We start from the raw sequence: 18,484 nt of genomic DNA, 5'->3' as shown, positions 1-18,484 counted from the left end.
CCCATCCCGCAGACTACATTTCCCATCGCCCGTCGCGCGCCACTTCCGCTCTCTCCCCTCCCCACTTCCTCTCGCGAGACCGCAAAGCCCGCTGGGATTTGTAGTCCACGCTGTATCCATGAGCCACGCTGCGCAGGCGGCGCCGCGCGGCCTGCCGGGAGTTGTAGTCCCTTGAGGGGGCGGGGACTCGCGTTCCCAGCGTGCCCCGCGCGGAGCCCGCGCTCCTGCTCTGCTCGCGCGGCGGGGTCTGAGCGCGGCGGGGGCGGTGGCGGCTCCCACCATGTCGGGCGAGGAGGAGGCGGCCGAGCTCACCATCGCCGAGGACCTGGTGGTCACCAAGTACAAGATGGGGGGGGACATCGCCAACCGTGAGTGCGGGCCGCGGGGGGGGGGGGCGGTGGCGGCGGGGGGGGTGCCGGTGTGTGTTTGTGTGTGTGTGGTGGGGGCGGGTGGCGGGGCCTGGGCCTTGCCCTGCACTCTCTTCGCCGTCCCGGTAAGGCGAGGGGGACACGGGGCCCCCGGGCGGGAGAGGCTCCCGGTGCCCCCAGGCCCTGCACGTGGCCTCCGCGCCCCACGTGCACCGGAGGAGGGGGGGCAGGGCCTCCGGTTCCGCTGCCCTCGCCATCGCGGCGAGGAGAACCGGGGGCTGCCCCGTGCTTTGTTCGGGACTTCGGGGGGGGGGGGAACTGCCGCACGGGCAGGGGCACGCGTGGCTTCCCCCATCCCCGTTCACCGTGTTGATTCGGTTTTGCTGTTGTTTTCCCACGCTTTCCTCGTGCCGCACCGCTCCGGGGTTCGCTGCCCCGCGACAAGAGCGGCAGCCGCTGCAAGAATCGACGGGACCGGGGCCGTGAGGGCTTCCCGGAGACTCCCACCGCGATTCTTGCTTGGCTTGGACGCTTCTGTTTGATCCTCGCTGGGCTGAGCTCCACAGCCGAGCCCTTTCTCTCCGGGCAGGGAGATTCTCGGCCCCTCTCCCGGACGGGCCGGCTGGAGGCGAGCAGTTCCGAGTCCTTTCCGCTGCAGAAACCTGTTTCAGGAGAACCCACGCGCTCCGGTTTGACTGCGAGGAGGAGCCGCCTCCCTTTCCACCGGGAAAGGCAGCTCTGTCGCAGCCTTTCTGCGCCCAGAGCGGGTTTGGGAACAGCAAACACAGGAATGTGGCAAGAAGTCCAAACTGCCCCGTGCTTTTGCCAGAGCGAGGGGCCTTTAATATCCCAAAGTGCTTTTGCTTCCCTTAAGTAAGCGCCGGAGTGCAGTCAGGTGTTCCCTGGGCAGTGCTGACCTCTTGGCTGCTCCTTAGGTTGGTCCGAGCGCTCCGATGAGCTCGGCTCGCCGGTTATCTCTGCTGTTTGTTTGAAAATGTCCTTGCCTCTCTCTCCCTACCACCTCCCCCCGAGTGGGTCCTTATCAGCACTTTGTGCTTAAAAATATCCCCGGCTTTCCAGGACTTGTGGCACAGGAGAAAGGTGACAGAAGGGATTCAAGATCTAATTTGTCATCACAGGTGAACGGCTTTGGGTTTTCACTTGGTGTCGCAGAAATGGTGAAAACCTGGCTGCTCGTAAACATCTCCCTCGGCGCTTCTGAAATATTTATTGGTGCCGCTCCTGGGGCACGCACCACCAGTTACAGAGATTCCCACTTGATGTAGGCACCTCACAGAGCGGCTTCTTGTACAAAACAGTGTGCTCAGATAAACCGTGGGGATACTCAGATCCAAAAATGGGCCAGGGTGAGCTTTGGGGCTCCCTGGGAAGCGTCCCAGCTGGAGAGAGGTGGGAGAAGGGGAGGCAGCAGCTTTGGGACATCTCAGCCCCCACAGGGTGTCGAGGTGGGGCTCGTCCGGCAGCTCCTGTTCCTGTAACACCATCACAGTGCATTTGTGGATGTGACTGCAGCCTTCCAGCTCCTTTTGCCACTTATCCCGTAAAGCAGGAGGCGTGCCGTCACCTGTGGCGGAACTCAGTCGCTGCTGGTACTTGTGGACGCTGGAACGTGCCCAGCAGTGGGTGCGGGCAGGGCTGGGAGCAGGCAGAAAAGCTTCCTCTGACCCGCAGCGCAGGGCGTGGGGCGTTCCTGGTGGCACGCAGCCACCAGCACGGCCAGCCCGAAGCGCTTGGGTTACCCTGAAACACGTTTCTGCAGAGTAAGGGACTCCAGAACTGGTCCTGCGCCGTTGCCGGCTCCTGTGCCCGGCAAAGCCTTTCCCTCCAGTCCCTCACGTCTGCAGCAGCAACACCGTTCCTTTGATGTGTGAGCGTCCCGTCTCCCCAGTCATTTCCAAACCTGTTTCTGTAGCTCTGACTTCTCCAGAAGGAATGCGGGAGCACGGAGTTCCTGCTCGGCTGCTCTGCTGGACGGACGTCGGTCTACACAGGCCACGCTTCGCCCGCGCCAACCCCAGCCTGCACACGTTAGCTCACGTTCCTTGTGAAAACCTCACCCAAAACAAAAATGGAGTGGAGTTTCCACCCGTCCACGGTGCTTTCAGTGAAGAGCCGAGTCTGGGCTCTTGCTTCCTCAAGGAAACAAATAGATCCTGCTGCTGCAGTGCTGTGGGAGGGGATTGGTGTTCGATTTAAGGTGTTTTTATTGTTAACGTGCTCCTACAGCTCCGTGTCTGTGCTTGCATCCAGGGGTCCTGCGAGCAGTGGTGGAAGCAGCGAACTCGGGTGCCTCGGTCCTCTGCCTCTGTGAGAAGGGGGACGCCATGATCATGGAGGAGACCGGCAAGATCTTCAAGAAGGAGAAGGAAATGAAAAAAGGTGAAGCCATGGTGTTTGGTCCCGTTGGGTGGCTGCTAGGAATGGGCAGGAGCACAGAATTAGTGCTGGAATTGGTTCGCTGCTCCCAGAAAGCTGATTTTAACCCAATCCCTCCTGCTGGTGAGCGTCACTGCTGAGCCTCGGCGTCCCGTTTCCGTCCACCCAGGCATCTGCGTTGTTTTCCAGTGAGTTTCGATGTCCTCCGTGCAGGAAGACCTGTGGTGCAGTTATCCGTGTCCGTGGGGGCTGTGTGGCACTCGAGTGTGTCCCCCTGAGCTCCCCAATCTGTTCTGGAAGCCCAGGATCAGGGAGTGCAGGGATAGGATGAGGGAAACAGTTTTGAGCTGCAAGAGGGGAGATTGAGATGAGATCTTAGGCAGAAATGTTTTGCTGTGAGGGTGGGGAGGCCCTGGCCCAGGTTGCCCAGAGCAGTGGGGGCCGCCCCATCCCTGGAGGGGTTCCAGGCCAGGTTGGATGGGGCTTGAAGCCCCTGATCCAGTGGGAGGTGTCCCTGCCCATGGCAGAGGGTGGAACTGGATGGGCTTTGGGGTTCTTCCTGCCCCAAACTGTTCCAGAATTCCATGATTCTATTCTATGATCCCTTTGGCGGGTGTCCCACCACCTTGGGCGCAGTTCTTTCACCACTGCCTGTTCAAAAGGAGATTCCGGTGCGGGAGCAGCCCACGCGCTGCCTTCTGTGTGGCTGGAGAGTTGTGTAACGGGGTTCTTGGAAACCGGAATCCTGAGAGAGGATCCCCGCTGGCATGGCTGCTGCCTGTGCCAGGATTTCATGGATTATTTCCCTTTACAGGTATTGCCTTCCCGACGAGTATATCGGTAAATAACTGCGTCTGTCACTTTTCCCCATTGAAGAGCGACCAGGATTACATCCTCAAAGACGGAGACCTTGTCAAAATGTAAGTGTCTGGTTTGTTCTTTTTGCTGCTGGCACCTGGGCTCCTGCCTGGTGTGTCAGACACCTCGTCAGGGCTAATTAAAGGCTCTAATAGCCAAATGAGGCGCCTAAAACCTGCCTGAGTCTTCTGGTGCTTCCAGAAGTTTCCTGAGCTGAGGTGTCCCCCATAATAAAACTCTTTGTGTTGCAGTGACCTGGGAGTCCACGTCGACGGCTTCATAGCGAATGTAGCACACAGTTTTGTCATAGACGCCTCAAAGGTGGGTTTGTCACCGAGTTGCCGCCGCTCCTTTCCGTGCGGTCTGGGGGAGTGATGGAAAAATTGGTATTCGGGTGCCTCTGGCTCCAAAGGCGGCGGCGGCGCGGAACCTCGGGTTGGCGTCTGCGCGCCTGGAGCTTCAGCAGTGATGGTGGAAACCATCACTTCCCTCAGAGTTACTCTTGAAAGTGAGGGCCTCACTGTTTCAACACACACAGTTCTGCAGGGTTCCAAATAATTTGGAACCGACCTCAGGCGAGTGGGGCTCCAGGGAGCCGTCTGCATGCAGAGTGGCTGGGCTGGACTGGGCAGACTGGTTTTGCTGCACCCCTGCAGGCCTGAGGTGACCCCAATCCCTGCTCCCAAGTTTTACCCAGGCTTCCAGCTTCCATGTTCCCAGCACGTGGTGGTGGTGGTGCTGACATGCGGTTCAATCAGGCGTTGTGGCAGTGCCATGAAACCGTGCTCAGTGGCGGCGGTTAAAGCTGCACATGAAACTGTCCCGTAACAGATTTTTGGCTGTATCCTTGGGGTGAAGGCAGTGGGGGTATTGGTTTTCCCCCCAGTGGCTGCTTCCAAACAACTTGGTGGGGAGAAAAGAGAAAAAAACCACCTTTTCAAGTGTATTGAAGTCTTTCCAGTTCCCTTTTCTGGCTACGCTGGAGTCTCGTTCTGTTTTCAACCTTCAGTGCACGTGTGCTGGGTCTCTGAGAGCGATGGTTTGGTCCTTGCTGACACTCGCCTGCTCTCTTAGTGGACAAAGGGCCGAGATCCCACTGAAGCCAGAAGCTTTTCTGCCTCTGGGTCACATTTCCCACTTCTCTCAGGAGCACTGTCCGGTTGGATGGAGAATCTCCACCCCAGACTCTCAGAATGGAGTTATTGCTGGTGAAGGAAGGGAGTGTACCTTAAAAAGCCTTTATTGTCCTTTTCTTCCAGGAAAACCCTGTGTCAGGCCGTAAAGCTGATGTCATCAAAGCAGCTCATCTCTGCGCCGAAGCTGCGCTCCGCTTGGTAAAGCCCGGAAACCAGGTTGGTGGCTGGTGGAGGAGAAGGAATCTTGGGCACGGGGCGAGGAGTTTTGAGTGCAGACACTGCCTGTGCCACACGTCCTGCGCAGAAACCAAATCCGGTGACCTTGCCTGGGAAGAATGGCCCAGGGATGCGGGGAATGTGGAAGCAGCTGCTGGCAGACAGCTGAGCCGCTGCCAGGGTGGGTGGCAGTGCCGCTTCTGTCCCAGCTCCAGCTTCCCTGCAGGGTCCAGACTCTCACTTGAGTGGTGGTGGCTTTGTGGGGAACCCCCGGTGGTCCCGCTCACCGGTTCCGTCCTTGACAATGGCGGCCGGGCACGTACAGCAGCTCCACCAAACAGAGCTCCTTTCAGCCACCCACCGCACCCTCCTTGCCTCGTGTCCAGGCGCCTCGGCAGCCGTGGGCAATCTCCTTTGTCACCAAGTTGCTGTTCCAGACGTGCTCGTGTCACTCCCAGCTCTGGGTGCCTGGGCTGACCTCATGTTACCGTTTTATGGGATTAAAAATGGGAGCCTGGCAATGTTTCTCCTTTTTCTGAGGTGTTAGAGCACCGGTGGTTAGAAAAGCTGCGTGTTCGGCCACAGCACAGCATCGAGTTGGAACGGGGGAGCCTACAGGAAAGCTGGGGAGGGGCTTTTGGTCAGGGAGTGCAGGGAGAGGATGAAGAGGAACGGTTTTGAGCTGCAAGAGGGGAGATTGAGATGAGATCTTAGGGAGAAATGTTTTGCTGTGAGAATGAGGAGGCCCTGGCCCAGGCTGCCCAGAGCAGTGGGGGCTGCCCCATCCCTGGAGGGGTTCCAGGCCAGGTTGGATGGGGCTTGGAGCCCCTGATCCCGTTGGAAGTGTCCCTTCCCATGGCAGGGGTAGAATTGGATGCGCTTTGAGGTCCCTTCTAACCCAAACCATTCCAGGTTTCTCTTGAGTTAAAAATTTGTCACTCTGCTGGCTTGAATTGTGCATCCTAAATGTATTTTCCTGTGCTCCTCACCCAGAACACACAAGTGACAGACGCGTGGAACAAAATAGCCCACTCGTTTCACTGCACGCCGATCGAAGGTAAGGGCAGAGCAGCGGTGGTTTGGTCACACATAGAATCCTGAGCTGGGATTAAGATTCTGGAAAATACATGACAGATATGGATGTGCTGGTGGCTGGGATTGTGCCTCTTCCCCTCCTGCCAGCGGCAGCCGTCTTTCCAGAATGAAGGCGTGACTGTCCCTGCTGGGCTAAAGGCTTGGGGAACAGACAGGAATTGTCCCTCTTCCCAGACTTCCATTTGGAGGTGAACTGTTAGAGGTGGGGAAAGTAAAGTGAACTCTGCAAAATTTAATCTGAAGGAGGGGAGATTGAGATGAGATTTTAGGAAGAAATGTTCTATTGTGAGGGTGGGGAGGCCCTGGCCCAGGTTGCCCAGAACAGTGGGGGCTGCCCCATCCCTGGGGGTGTTCAAGGCCAGGTTGGATGGAGCCCCTGATCCAGTGGGAGGTGTCCCTGCCCATGGCAGAGGTGGGACTGGATGGGCTTTGAGGTCCCTTCCAACCCAAACCACTCCAGGATTCCATGATTCTATAAAACACTCCAAGTGCTGCTGGGGTCTGGGGAAGGACTGAATGTTTCCATTAATCGTGGATCACCGATTAAACACCGAAGGCTGCGCCGCACGTGCCTACGGGCTCTCCGGTTTGCTGCAGCCCAGTGGCATGGAGCGCATCCCTAATGGAAGAGGGGCCTTAATTGGAAGGGCTCATTGCTGGCTACACCTCACGGGAGCGTGTGGCTCCTCCTCGCTACGGAGGAAGCGTTGAGGAAGGCAGGGTGGGCTCCGGGGAGCTCCATGTGCTGATGCACTTGGCGTTCTGTGACTGAGGGAGCGCTCGGGCTGAAAACGATTTGCTTTTGCACCCGTTTTGGCCAAGAGCCGCAGTCCCAGCCCTGGAGCGTTGATAATGCGGATCACAGTGTTGCTGGTTTGCACTCAGAGGTGTTAATGGAATCCCTTCTCGCGGCAGGGATGCTGTCACACCAGCTGAAGCAGCATGTGATCGATGGTGAGAAAACCATCATCCAGAACCCGACAGACCAGCAAAAGTGAGCATCCCCGCTTCCAGCAGCGCTCGGGAGGGCGTGAGTGGGTCCAGAACAGTGCCCCTGTTCCTCTCTGCGGTGTCACGGGGTTGGAGCGGGGGTGTTTAATTCCACTGGGGTTCATCCTGCCCCCCCATGTGGCCTCTTCAAAGCCTGACCCAGCACAGCAAACTCCTGGCTTGTTACCCCCGTATTTTGTCTGTTCTGTGGGAATGCGACACGTGGCTCGGTGTTTGGGGTGGTTTTGAGAGAGAAAGGCTGAGAGTCACTGCCCTGAGGCTGCTCCTGGCACCTGTGGGTGTTCCTGGTGCCTGTCCAGTTCCTCGGAGGCGCTGCCGGCACAACACCAACTGTTGGGAGCAGCAGCAGCGGGTGCCAGGAGTCCAGAACTGTGCCAAGACCTCGCGGAAGCTGCCAGGAGCCCACTGGCTGCTGATCACTGTCGGTAGCACCTCAGGATGGTTTTAAGCAAATGACTTGGATGTGTCGTTCTGTTCCAGGAGATCCTCTCCCTCCAGGATCCCTCAGGGTTGGGTCTCGCCCTGGATATTTAGAGCTTAGTGGCTTTATATCCACCCCTTGGCCTGTCACAGCCCCGGTGGAGCTGGGTGCCTAGGATGGGATCACAAGCTCAGGGAGCTGATGCAGAATGTGACCCTTCTGAGGTCCTTGTCACAGGCAGGAGTGCTGCCTGGACATCACTTTGCCAGCATGTCAGCGATTGCTCTGCTCCTGGCACCTTAATCTGCAACTTTTGCCTCTTCCCTGCAGCTTTTGCTCCTCTGGTCAGGCCCTGCTGCACCGCAGCGATGCTTCCTGCCCCTAGTTCCTCTTGCTGAGCCCATTCTGGCCTGGTTCGAGGTGTCGTAGCCACGTAGGAGCTTTTCCCTTCTCCATTTGCCGTTCTTGGACTCACCAAACTTTTTTTTTCATCCAGGAAGGACCACGAAAAAGCAGAATTTGAGGTCCACGAAGTTTACGCTGTCGATGTTCTTGTCAGCAGTGGGGAGGGAAAGGTGAGTCCGGTGTTCAATCAGAACAGGAGCAGCCGCAAGTGGTAGCGGCAGCCGCGTCCTGGGCTGGGAGCGCTGGTGCCCTGTGTGTCGCTGCCTCTTCTTGGGAGCAGCTTCTTCCATCCAAAAAGTTGAGGGTACACCTTTATGCTGTCAGAGCGCAGATGGTGTTTGTGTTTGCTCTCAAGCAAAGGGACAAGAGGAAACCGCCTCAAGTTGTGCCAGCGAAGGTTTAGATTGGATATTAGGAACAATTTCTTTAGTGTCAGATTGGTGAAGCACAGGCAGAGGGTGCCCAGGGCCACGGTCGGGAGTTTCCATCCCTGGAAGGGTTCAAAAACATGTAGACATGGCACTTAAGGTCATGGTTTAGTTGACGTGGTGGGGTTGGGCTGATGGTTGGACTGGATGAGCTCGGAGGGCTTTTCCAGCCTCAGTGATTCCATGATGGGAACGTCCCGCGTGCGACGGGTGGCTCCCGAGGCCGAGACGAGGCTGTGCTGCTGTCCTGGCTGCTCAGCTTTGGTTGTAATTTCAGGCAAAGGATGCAGGACAGAGAACTACGATTTACAAAAGGGACCCCTCCAAACAGTACGGCTTGAAGATGAAAACCTCCCGTGCCTTTTTCAGCGAGGTGGAGAGGCGCTTCGACACGATGCCATTTACTCTCAGGTATTTGTTCTCACTCCTGGCCTCCCTGTGGGCTCGCAAACCCTGCCGGCAGCGAAGCCGCGCTGCGTCCCCTGTCCCGCGACGGCCTCGGGGTGAGGTTTGCTGTGTTCGAGCCTTGGAGTGGGTGGAGGAAGGATGTCACAGGCCTAAGCAGGAATACCAGGGTTTGAGCATCTCCTGTGCCTCGCGTGGCAGGTGGAGAGCTGGGAATTGTGTTTAAAATAAACCAGAGAGGAGTGGGAGCGGCGTCGGGGTGTAACGGTGAGGCTGCTCCTGCTTTTGGGAGTGAAGCATTCCGCTAAGGAAACTTAAGACTGAGGAAACTAAGACCAAGGAAACAGGCAGGCTCTGTTCATCCTTAAATCCAGTCTGTCCCACTCTCTGGAGGCGGCTGTTCCCTGGCACTTGCCCTCTCTGCTTTGTCCCTGCCCGTGACACCCCTGGGGCGCAGGGAACACAACAGTCTCCAGCCTCACCGCGGAGGCAGTTCAGAAGCCGGCGGGGTGGAATCCCGTGCCTCGGAACGGGCCTGACCTCAGGTGCGGCTCTGTCTGCTCCACAGGGCATTTGAGGATGAGAAGAAGGCCCGGATGGGGGTGGTGGAATGCGCCAAACACGAGCTGCTCCAGCCTTTCAATGTCCTTTACGAGAAAGAAGGTGAGTGTTAGCGTGGGAGGGCTGGGAGCCGTGCGGACAGGCGCTCACGGACAACTGTCAGTTACTTCGGAGCCTGCGGAGCCCGGTGCTGACTGTTGCTTTGGAAACACCAGGGATCCACTTCAAGGGCCCTGAGATTTACCCTGGATGGCCTCTGGATCTTGTTCTGGAACTGATCCAGTGAGGAGATGGATTCTTTTGTGGAGTGATTTCCTGGGTAGGAGGAGGGATTGAAGGCTGAGGCACTCACGGAGCAGGTTTAGGGGTGAGGGAATTGCTTTCTCCTGGCCAGACTGGGATTAGGAAATTCTTACAGAGCGGTTTTTAGCAGTGATGATGTGGAAATGGCACAGGAATCGCTGTTGGGAAGCATCTGCCTGGACAGCGGGTGGGTTGGACACGTGGGCAGTGACACCCGTTTCTGTCTCACAGGAGAGTTTGTCGCACAGTTCAAATTCACGGTGCTTTTAATGCCCAACGGTCCGATGCGGATAACCAGCGGCCCCTTCGAACCCGAGCTCTACAAGTCGGAGTTTGAGGTGCAGGACGGAGAGCTGAAGGTGGGTTTAGAGAGGGTAACTGATGCGGCATTGCGTGGGGCACCTATGGCTGCATCCCGGGGGAAGTCAGACCTGGAAGGCGCTGAGGGGAGAGCTCACGAAGGAAAAGGAGCTTCTGACCTCGCTGGGCCCCATTTCCTGCTTGGGAATGGCATCCAGCCCTTCCGGGGAGGGGCTGAGGGGTCTGGCAGGTGGCTCTGAGGCCTCAGCTGTGGCATTCCCTGTGCCCAGCTGGAATTCCTGCCACTCCTCTGGTGGCTCCAGGGCTCGTTCTGCTTTGAAGGTGTTTCCCTTCATCTGCTGTCAGAAAAAGAAATCGGCTTTCTCACCGCTTCTGTTTCCTTCCTGCCTCCAGGCCCTTCTACAGAGCTCTGCCAGCCGGAAAACCCAGAAAAAGAAGAAAAAGAAGGTAAATTGGCTTTGGTTTTGTGGGGAATCAGTGCCGCGTTATCGCTTCCAATTGGCAGCGCCTTGAGGAGCACCTGGACTTGCCTGGCCCGAGCAGCGCAGCCGGGGCAGGGGCCCTGCGTGTGCCAGCGTAGCAGCCGTGCCCGCTCCCACGCGTGGGTTTGTTTTTCCTCAGGCCTCCAGGAACGCGGAGAACGCCACTACGGGAGAGACGGCGGAGGAGAATGAGGCTGGCGACTGAGCGGCTCCCACTCCTGCCGGGTAGCGCCCAACTCACACACACTCGCCCCTTTTCCCCCCCGAAAAAAACGAAATAATCTGGCACCGTTTTGTCTCTTACGACCAAACCACAACTAGTCCGGATGCCCCACCGCCAGCTCCTCTCGACTTTGCCAAGGAGGGAGGATCCTCTCAGCCACCTCAGGCTCCTTCCAAAAGAAAGCAGACAAATAAAATCGGGAGTGAAAGCCGGTCTAGATCCGCTCTTTCTAACCTTGTGCTTGTTGAGGCGAGCAGGGAGAGAAGGGAGCACACGGGCCTGCCGGCTCGCTGCCTCCTCCTCCTCTTTCTTTACAATTTCTCCCTTTTACAGATTGTCTTGGAGGAAAAAAAAAAAACAAACCCCAAACCCAACAGCTGATTCCGCCCAAGCAAGCGCCCGGTGTTGAGGGATGCGGAATGTGCGGATCTGCCTTGCGGCACCCTCGGCTCCTCCCGCTCTCCATTACCTTGGGCAGAGGATTTCTCCCTCTTTCCTTTTAGCCTCTAGAATTGTATGTTTTTAATTGGGAAAAATATCAAATTCTGTGCCCCCTGCGACTGTAACGGCTCAGTCTGTGCGGGATTTACCTTATAAACACTCTATTTTCAACACGCTGCTGTGGCGAGCTCCTTTTTGAAGCGACTCTGCCTCGCTGGGAAGCGGTTAGTGTTCCCCCTTTGGCGCTGGCTCGGCAGCGGGATGAGCTGCCACTGCCCGGCAGCGCTTTTTAATTCCTTGCTGTCCCAGGGGATTCATCCTTTCCTGGGGCCCGTGCCTACATTCCAGTCTCCAACGCGTTGGTGGCTCTCGGAAGGGTCTCCTGTCCGAGGGAAGCGCCGCGGGAGCTGCCTGACCAGGGCTGGGCTTTTGCTCTTTTTTAGTCTTTTTTTTTACAAAATAAAAAAAAAAACAAAGCAAGAAAAATAAGGAGAGAAAAAAAAAGGAAAAAGACAGTGGAATTCACTGTCAGAAGGTGAGGGTTTTTCTTTGCCGACGCCGGCTGCCCGGCTCTCCAGTTATTCCCCTTCTGTAGCTGAATTTGGGAAAAACTCTCCTCTCGAAGCGCTCCTGAGCGGCTCCACAGGCACTGGGCTTCCTCGCCCAGAATCCGGGTTTCTCACCCCAAATTCCACACCTGCGAATCTGGTACCAAAGTTAATAAAAGAGAATAAATGACGTTGAGGGTTTTCTTCCTGAATTCTTCCCTTTTTCTCTGCTCTTGTTCCCAAACTTTGGCTCTGGAGCGGGATGGACGTGGGGGGGTCCAGCACAGGGTGGACACGGACACATCTCAGGAACAGGATGGATGAGGGGCCCCAGCTCGGGAGTGTGGGATAGAGGTCTCCAGAGCAGGATGGAAGTGAGGCCCCGAATCCAGCACAGGGTGGTCCTGGGTCTGAAAGGGGATGGACACACGGCCCCAGCTCCGTGGTGGGATGGATCTGGGACCCTGGTGTCCTTACAGGGTGGATGAGGGATCCCAGCTCTGGAGCAGGATTGGATACACGGCCCCAGGTCAGGTGTGGGATGGATGGAGAGCCCCAGCTCCATGAGAAGGATGGATCTGGGACCTTGGCATCAGTACAGGATGGCTGAGGGACCTCAACTCTGGAGCAGGACGGACACAGACTGGAGCACAGGGTAGACATGGGCTCTGGAACACGATGCACGTAGGACTCCAGCTCCGTAACGGGATGGATCTGGGCCCCTGGCTCCAGCGCAGGGTGGGTGAGGGACTCCAGCTCTGGAGCAGAATGGACGTGGGCCCCCAAGTCTGGTGTGGGATGGATCTGGGCCCCTGGATCTGGAGCGGGATGGACACAGAGCCCCAGTTCCGTAGTGGGACAGATCTGGGACACTGGCTCCTGCGCAGGGTGGATGAGGGACTCCAGCTCTGGAGCAGGATGGACACAGGGCCCCAGGTCTGGCGTGGGATGGACGTGGCCCCTGACCCTGGCGTGGGACGGACATGGGGCTCTGACTCTGGCGTGGGATGGACGTGGGGCTCTGACTCTGGCGTGGGATGGACGTGGGGCTCTGTCTCTGGCGTGGGATGGACGTGGGGCTCTGTCTCTGGCGTGGGATGGACGTGGGGCTCTGACTCTGGCGTGGGATGGACGTGGGGCTCTGTCCCTGGCGTGGGATGGACGTGGGGCTCTGTCCCTGGCGTGGGATGGACGTGGGGCTCCGACTCTGGCGTGGGATGGACGTGGGGCTCTGTCCCTGGCGTGGGATGGACGTGGGGCTCTGTCTCTGGCGTGGGATGGACGTGGGGCTCTGTCTCTGGCGTGGGATGGACGTGGGGCTCTGACTCTGGCGTGGGATGGACGTGGGGCTCTGTCCCTGGCGTGGGATGGACGTGGGGCTCTGTCTCTGGCATGGGATGGACGTGGGGCTCTGTCTCTGGCGTGGGATGGACGTGGGGCTCTGTCCCTGGTGTGGGATGGACGTGGGGCTCTGACTTTGGCTGCGGCCGTGGCGGATGGACACAGGGGCGAATCCGTGGGCTCGGCCAGAACGTCAGCTGGGTTTTATGGGCTCTTTTCCCCAGCTGAGGACGGGCTCCCCTCGTGCCCTGCGTCAGTTATTTTCTGGGTTTTGTTATTTTAAATCAAACCGCGATGGATCTGAGGCAAAACCAACCCCGGCTGCGGTGCTGGGACGTGGGAACAGTGACAACGCTGTAGCGTTTATTTCCAAATAAACTGGATCAGTGACCACTCTGCCCTGCGGGACGGCCCTGCTGGGGGAGGGGGGGCGGGACCCACCGGGAAACCGGGGCCACCGAAGGGCACCGGGACGGGGCTGCGCAAAATGGCCGTCTGCTGCCAGACTACAACTCCCGTCATGCCCCGCGCCCTAAAAGACCGCGGACTACAACTCCCGTCACGCCCCGCGCAGAACCCAGGATAGAGACTACAGATCCCATCATGCCTCGCCCCATCGGAGGGGCGTGGCCTTGTCGCTGCTCTATAAATATGCCCCAGCGCGCGCCTAGGCCTCTCTCGGCCGCTGACGCCGCCATCTTGAGCGCCGCCGGTTGGGGCCGCCTCCATCCGCCGCCATCCTCCGCCGGAGCCGCCGCCCGCCCGACGGGACTAAGCGCGGCGCCTCCGCACCGCCATGAGGGCCAAGGTGAGCGGTAGCGGGCGGCGCCGGGGGGGGGCCGATGGCACGTCTCTTCCCCTCCTGACTCCCGGGGGGGCCCGGCAGCGGCCTGGAGAGCCCGGGGGTGAGGGGCTCTGTTGCACCGGGACGGGGAGCGGGGCCGGGGGCGCTGGAGCCGGGGTCTCTAGGGAGGGGACGGGACGGGAAGGGGTCTGTTGGGGGTTCTCCATGATGGGGGGTATCGAGGAGGGGTGGGGGAAGGACAGGGTCTGTGAGAACGAGGGGGTCCCATCGCAGGGAGGGCTTTAAATGGGACCGGGACGGGGAGTCGGCACCGGGGCCCGGACCGGGGTCTCGGGGAGCTTTGGAGGTGGAGGGGTCCCTGTTCGGGGGTCCCCGGGGGCAGGGGGAGATGGCGAGGGGACCGGGACGGGGCTCGGGGCGCCGCTGGTACCGGTTCTAACGCTTCGCCCTCTCCCTCTCTCCGCAGTGGCGCAAGAAGCGGATGCGCAGGTACGTGGGGCCCCCCCGGTGCCACCGTGGGGCGGGGGGGGCCCCGGTCACCGCCTGGTGCTGCCGTGACCCCGGTCGCTGAGCGCCGCTCTCCCTGCAGGCTGAAGCGCAAGCGGAGGAAGATGAGGCAGAGGTCCAAGTAGGCGCCGTCGCTGTCGCCGCCGCTGCCCGGGAGTGACTCGGGATCCCGGGAAAGGTCCCGGCGCTGCGGGGGAGGGCAGAGCCCCGGAGAGCAGCGGCCCGGTGCTGCAGGGGAAGCTCTGCAGCACCGGGCCGGTTCTGCACTCTGTGGCAGCCATGGTGCCGCCAATAAAGCTGGTGTTGTTGGATTCGGTGTGGGGCGTCCGTTAATGGTTGTGGGGCCGTTCCAGTAACGGGGTACCGGGGAGAGATGGGAGCTTCGCACGGAACGAGAAGACCCCTTCAGTAACGGGGGAAACCGGCGGGGGGGGGCTCCTCCGGTAACCGGGTGAAACAGGAGATGCTCCTCCAGTGACGGGGAGGACTGCGGGGGCTCCTCCGGTAACAAAGAGGGAACGGTGGAGTCTCCTTTGGTAATGGGGAGGGATGTGGCTGGGCTATGCTGGTAACAGGCTTAGGGACACCGGGGAGGGGGGCTCCTCCGGTAACGGGAGTGGGGTTGTAGGACGCATGGGAAGAGGGCTCCTCCGGTAACGGGGGTGGAGCTACTCGTGTAACAGGGAGCGAGATGGGGTAAAGCTCCTCCGGTAACGGTGGGGAACGGGATGTCTCGGGGAGGGCTTTCTCAAGGAACAGCGGGGAACCGGGAAGGCAACTCCGGTAACGGCGGCTGAACCGGGGCGGGGCTTATCTGCCAGCGGGGCAGAGAGAAAGGGGAAGGCTCCTCCGGTACCGGCGGGACTGAGGAAGCGGCTGCCCCAGGCGCTGCAGCCTAAGCTGAGGGTAAAGCGCGTCGCTCGCTCATGACGTCACGGCGAGGGACGCACGCCGGGAGGGAGAGTGCAGCGCCTTCCGGGTCTCACCGGAAGCTCGGCAGAGCACTTCCGGCCCGGCGCAGAGCGGAAGGGGCCGCTCATTGTTGGCGCCCGAGGTCCCGCGGGGAGGGCGCGCGGGTGAGAGCGGGGCCGGGGGGACCGGGGGCCGTGTCGGGAGAGCAGCGGCCCCGCACACACGGGCCGGCGGGCGCCGTGGCCTCTGCCCGGCGCGGGGCTCCCGCGCTGTCGGGACCAGGCAGCGGCCGGGAAGGGCTCCCCGCTACACACACCGGCTCGGGGGCCGCGGGCGCGCTGGCACCGGGCAGGGACACTGGGGTTGTGCGGGGCTGGTGGCCCGGGGTCCTTTTTCCTGCCCCATTCTCGGTGCTCGGGGTGGCCGTTCCCTTCCTCCCGTTCCCTGTGTCCCGGGGCGGCTCTTCTCCTCCCCATTCCCAATGCCTCGGCCCAGCCATTCCCACCCCCCATTCCTCCTGCCCGTTCCCGGTGCCTCAGAGCATCTCGTTCTCCCTGCTTCCCAGGCCAACTCGTTCTACTTCCCCCCCAGTTCCCGGGGCGTCCATTCCACCCTATTCCTGCTGCCCCAGAGCAGCTGTTTACCCCATTCCCAGTGTCCTGGTTTCTCCACCCCCGGTCACCTCCCTCACTGCATTCCCTTTCTCCGTCAGCGCCTGGAGCCCCGCGGCGGCAGCAGCCAAGATGCCAGACCGGGACGGGTACCCCCCGAGCAGCGGTGGTGACGAAGCGGGTGCCAACGCCGACGACATCTGCCGCGATTTCCTTCGCAACGTCTGCAAGCGCGGGAAGCGCTGCCGGTTCCGACACCCGGACATCAGCGAGGTCACCAACCTGGGAGTTCGTAAGAACGAATTCATCTTCTGCCACGACTTCCAGAACAAGGAGTGCGTCCGGCTCAACTGCCGCTTCATCCACGGCACCAAGGAGGACGAGGACTGCTACAAGAAGACGGGGGAGCTCCCCCCGCGCCTCCGGCAGAAGGTGGCCGCCGGGCTGGGCCTCTCGCCGGCCGACTTGCCCAACAGCAAGGAGGAGGTGCCCATCTGCCGGGACTTCCTGAAGGGCGACTGCCAGCGCGGTGCCAAGTGCAAATTCCAGCACCTGCAGCGGGACTACGAGTACGAGACACGCGGCATGGCTGCCCGCGAGCAGGGCATCGTCTCCGCCGGCCGCCGTTACGAGCCCTACGACGCCATTTACGACGACGAGCCCGAGCCGGTGCTGAAGCGGCGGCGGGTGGAAGGGCTGCACTTCGAGAGCTATGAGTACGGGTTTAGCAGCGCACGGGCGGTGGAGTACCGGCTGCTGGAGGAGGAGAACATCCTGCTTCGGAAGCGGGTGGAGGATCTGAAGAAACAGGTGAACAACCTGATGGCCACCAATGAGGTCCTGCTGGAGCAAAACGCCCAGTTCCGCAACCAGGCCAAGGTGATGACGCTGAGCTCCACCGGCACTGCCACCGAGCAGACTCTGGCCCCCACTGTGGGCACCGTCACCAACTACAACCACAGCATCGCGCAAACGCACACGACGCTCAGCAGCCAGGCCCTGCAGCCGCGCCCCGTCTCCCAACAGGAGTTGGTGGCTCCAGCCGGGGCGCAGGCAGCTCCCCCCACCAACGCCGCGCCCCCCCTGAATCCCGAGATCACCCCTCTGTCAGCTGCCCTGGCCCAGACCATCGCACAGGGCATGGCCCCCCCGGTTTCCATGGCGCCGGTTGCCGTTTCGGTGGCACCGGTCGCCGTCTCTATGGCGCAGCCGCTGGGGGGGATCACCATGAGCCACGCCACCACCCCCATGGTGACGTATCCCATCGCTTCCCAGAGCATGCGGATCACGGCCATGCCCCACTGACCGCCGGATTTGGAAGTGGCTCCTGGTGGGGTGCAGTAACCCCAACCCCTCTTCCCGGGACTTTGGCCCTCAGCCCCGCACCCTCTGCCGTGGGAGTTTGGTAAAACCTGGGGGGGGGCAGGGGAACCCAAGGCCAAACATGGACCCCTGAGCAGGGTCGAGGTGCCAGAGGCGCCCCAGTATGGACACGGCCCCCCCGGTGTCAGCTCTGTGTGCGGTGGGAGCCCCGGTATGGACACGGTCCCCCCCGGTGCCAGCTCTGTGTGCGGTGGGAGCCCCGGTATGGACACGGCGCCCCCGGTGCCAGCTCTGTGTGCGGTGGGAGCCCCGGTATGGACACGGCGCCCCCAGTTCCAGCTCTGTTGGCGATGGGAGCCCCGGTATGGACACGGCCCCCCCGGTGCCAGCTCTGTGTGCCGATGGGGGGGGCAGCCCCGGGGCCACGGCTGCCCTGACGGGTAACATTTTGAACTATTAAAACCTGACAAAACCGCCCCCACGGTCGCTTTCTGCCCCCCCCCCCCCCCCCCAATGTGGCTTTACTGGGGGGGGGAGGGGGTGTTGACCACGCCCATATATTGACTCCGCCCATTTAGGGGCCGGGCTTGGTGCTGGCAGATGGCCAAGGGGAGGAGCTTGGGGGCTACTAAGTGGAGTTGGGTGGGTGGCCAAGGGGTGGGGCTTGGGGCAGCACGTGCCGAAAGAGGGAGGGGCTTGGGTCAAGAGGGCGGGGCTCATTGTGATGGGTGGGGTTTGTTGCAGGGGCATGGCCAATGGGGAGGAGCTTATGGAAAGGGGCGGGATTGATGCCAAAGGGCGTGGCTTGGGGGTCAGTGGGCGGGGCTCGGGGAGAGCAGGCAGCCAATGGGCAGTGGGTGAGGCCAAACAGGCGCGGTTTGATGTGGCTAAGGGGGCGTGGCTTGGTCAATAAGGGCGTGGTTTAGTCTAGGGGCGGGTCTTTGCCAAACTTGGGCGGGGCTTGATCAGAATGGGCGTGGTTCAGTCAAGGGGCGGGGCTTGGTCAAAGAAGGCGGGGCTTTTCTGTCAGGGCGGGGCTTTATCAAAGGGGTGTGGCTTAGCACAAGGGGGTGGCTCAGTCATTCGGCTGTGCCGATCAAAGGGGCGGGTTTTTTCCCAGGAGGGCGTGACTCCCTCCATCGGGGTGGGACTATGTCAAAGGGGGGCGTGGCTTAGTCCAGGGGGTGGGATTCGGTCCTGGGGGCGTGGCTATATCCGAGGTGGTGTCCTCGGTCAAAGGGGCGGGGCTCTATATGAAGGGGCGTAAAGCTGCCCGATGAGGGCGTGGCTCTGACAACGCGGGGCGTGGCTAGTTCCGTGGGCGTGGTTAAGACATGAGGCGTGGTTTCCGCTGAGAGGGCGTGGC

General features: G+C 60.5%; 2 protein-coding genes across 2 annotated transcripts; both read left to right on the top strand.

Annotated features, from left to right (window-relative positions):
* The first annotated feature begins 188 nt into the window (after nucleotides 1–188).
* On the top strand, nucleotides 189–11,524 carry PA2G4 (proliferation-associated 2G4). Its single transcript, XM_054051582.1, has 13 exons — nucleotides 189–368; nucleotides 2,640–2,768; nucleotides 3,580–3,685; nucleotides 3,875–3,944; nucleotides 4,883–4,975; nucleotides 5,969–6,032; nucleotides 6,986–7,064; nucleotides 7,999–8,077; nucleotides 8,613–8,746; nucleotides 9,309–9,403; nucleotides 9,836–9,963; nucleotides 10,319–10,372; nucleotides 10,547–11,524. The coding sequence occupies exons 1-13, from the start codon at nucleotides 281–283 to the stop codon at nucleotides 10,610–10,612; spliced, it is 1,185 nt and encodes a 394-aa protein (XP_053907557.1). The 5' UTR covers nucleotides 189–280; the 3' UTR covers nucleotides 10,613–11,524.
* A 3,714-nt stretch (nucleotides 11,525–15,238) lies between these two features.
* On the top strand, nucleotides 15,239–17,588 carry ZC3H10 (zinc finger CCCH-type containing 10). Its single transcript, XM_054051492.1, has 2 exons — nucleotides 15,239–15,348; nucleotides 15,897–17,588. Exon 2 carries the CDS (start codon nucleotides 15,928–15,930, stop codon nucleotides 17,098–17,100), a length of 1,173 nt encoding a protein of 390 aa, XP_053907467.1. The 5' UTR covers nucleotides 15,239–15,348; nucleotides 15,897–15,927; the 3' UTR covers nucleotides 17,101–17,588.
* The last annotated feature ends 896 nt before the right edge of the window (nucleotides 17,589–18,484 follow it).

This window comes from Cuculus canorus, chromosome 29 (genome assembly GCF_017976375.1).
Source record: "Cuculus canorus isolate bCucCan1 chromosome 29, bCucCan1.pri, whole genome shotgun sequence".
Lineage (NCBI taxonomy): Eukaryota > Metazoa > Chordata > Aves > Cuculiformes > Cuculidae > Cuculus > Cuculus canorus.
Note: the sequence above shows the minus strand (reverse complement) of the source record. Positions and strands in the feature narration are given on the sequence as shown.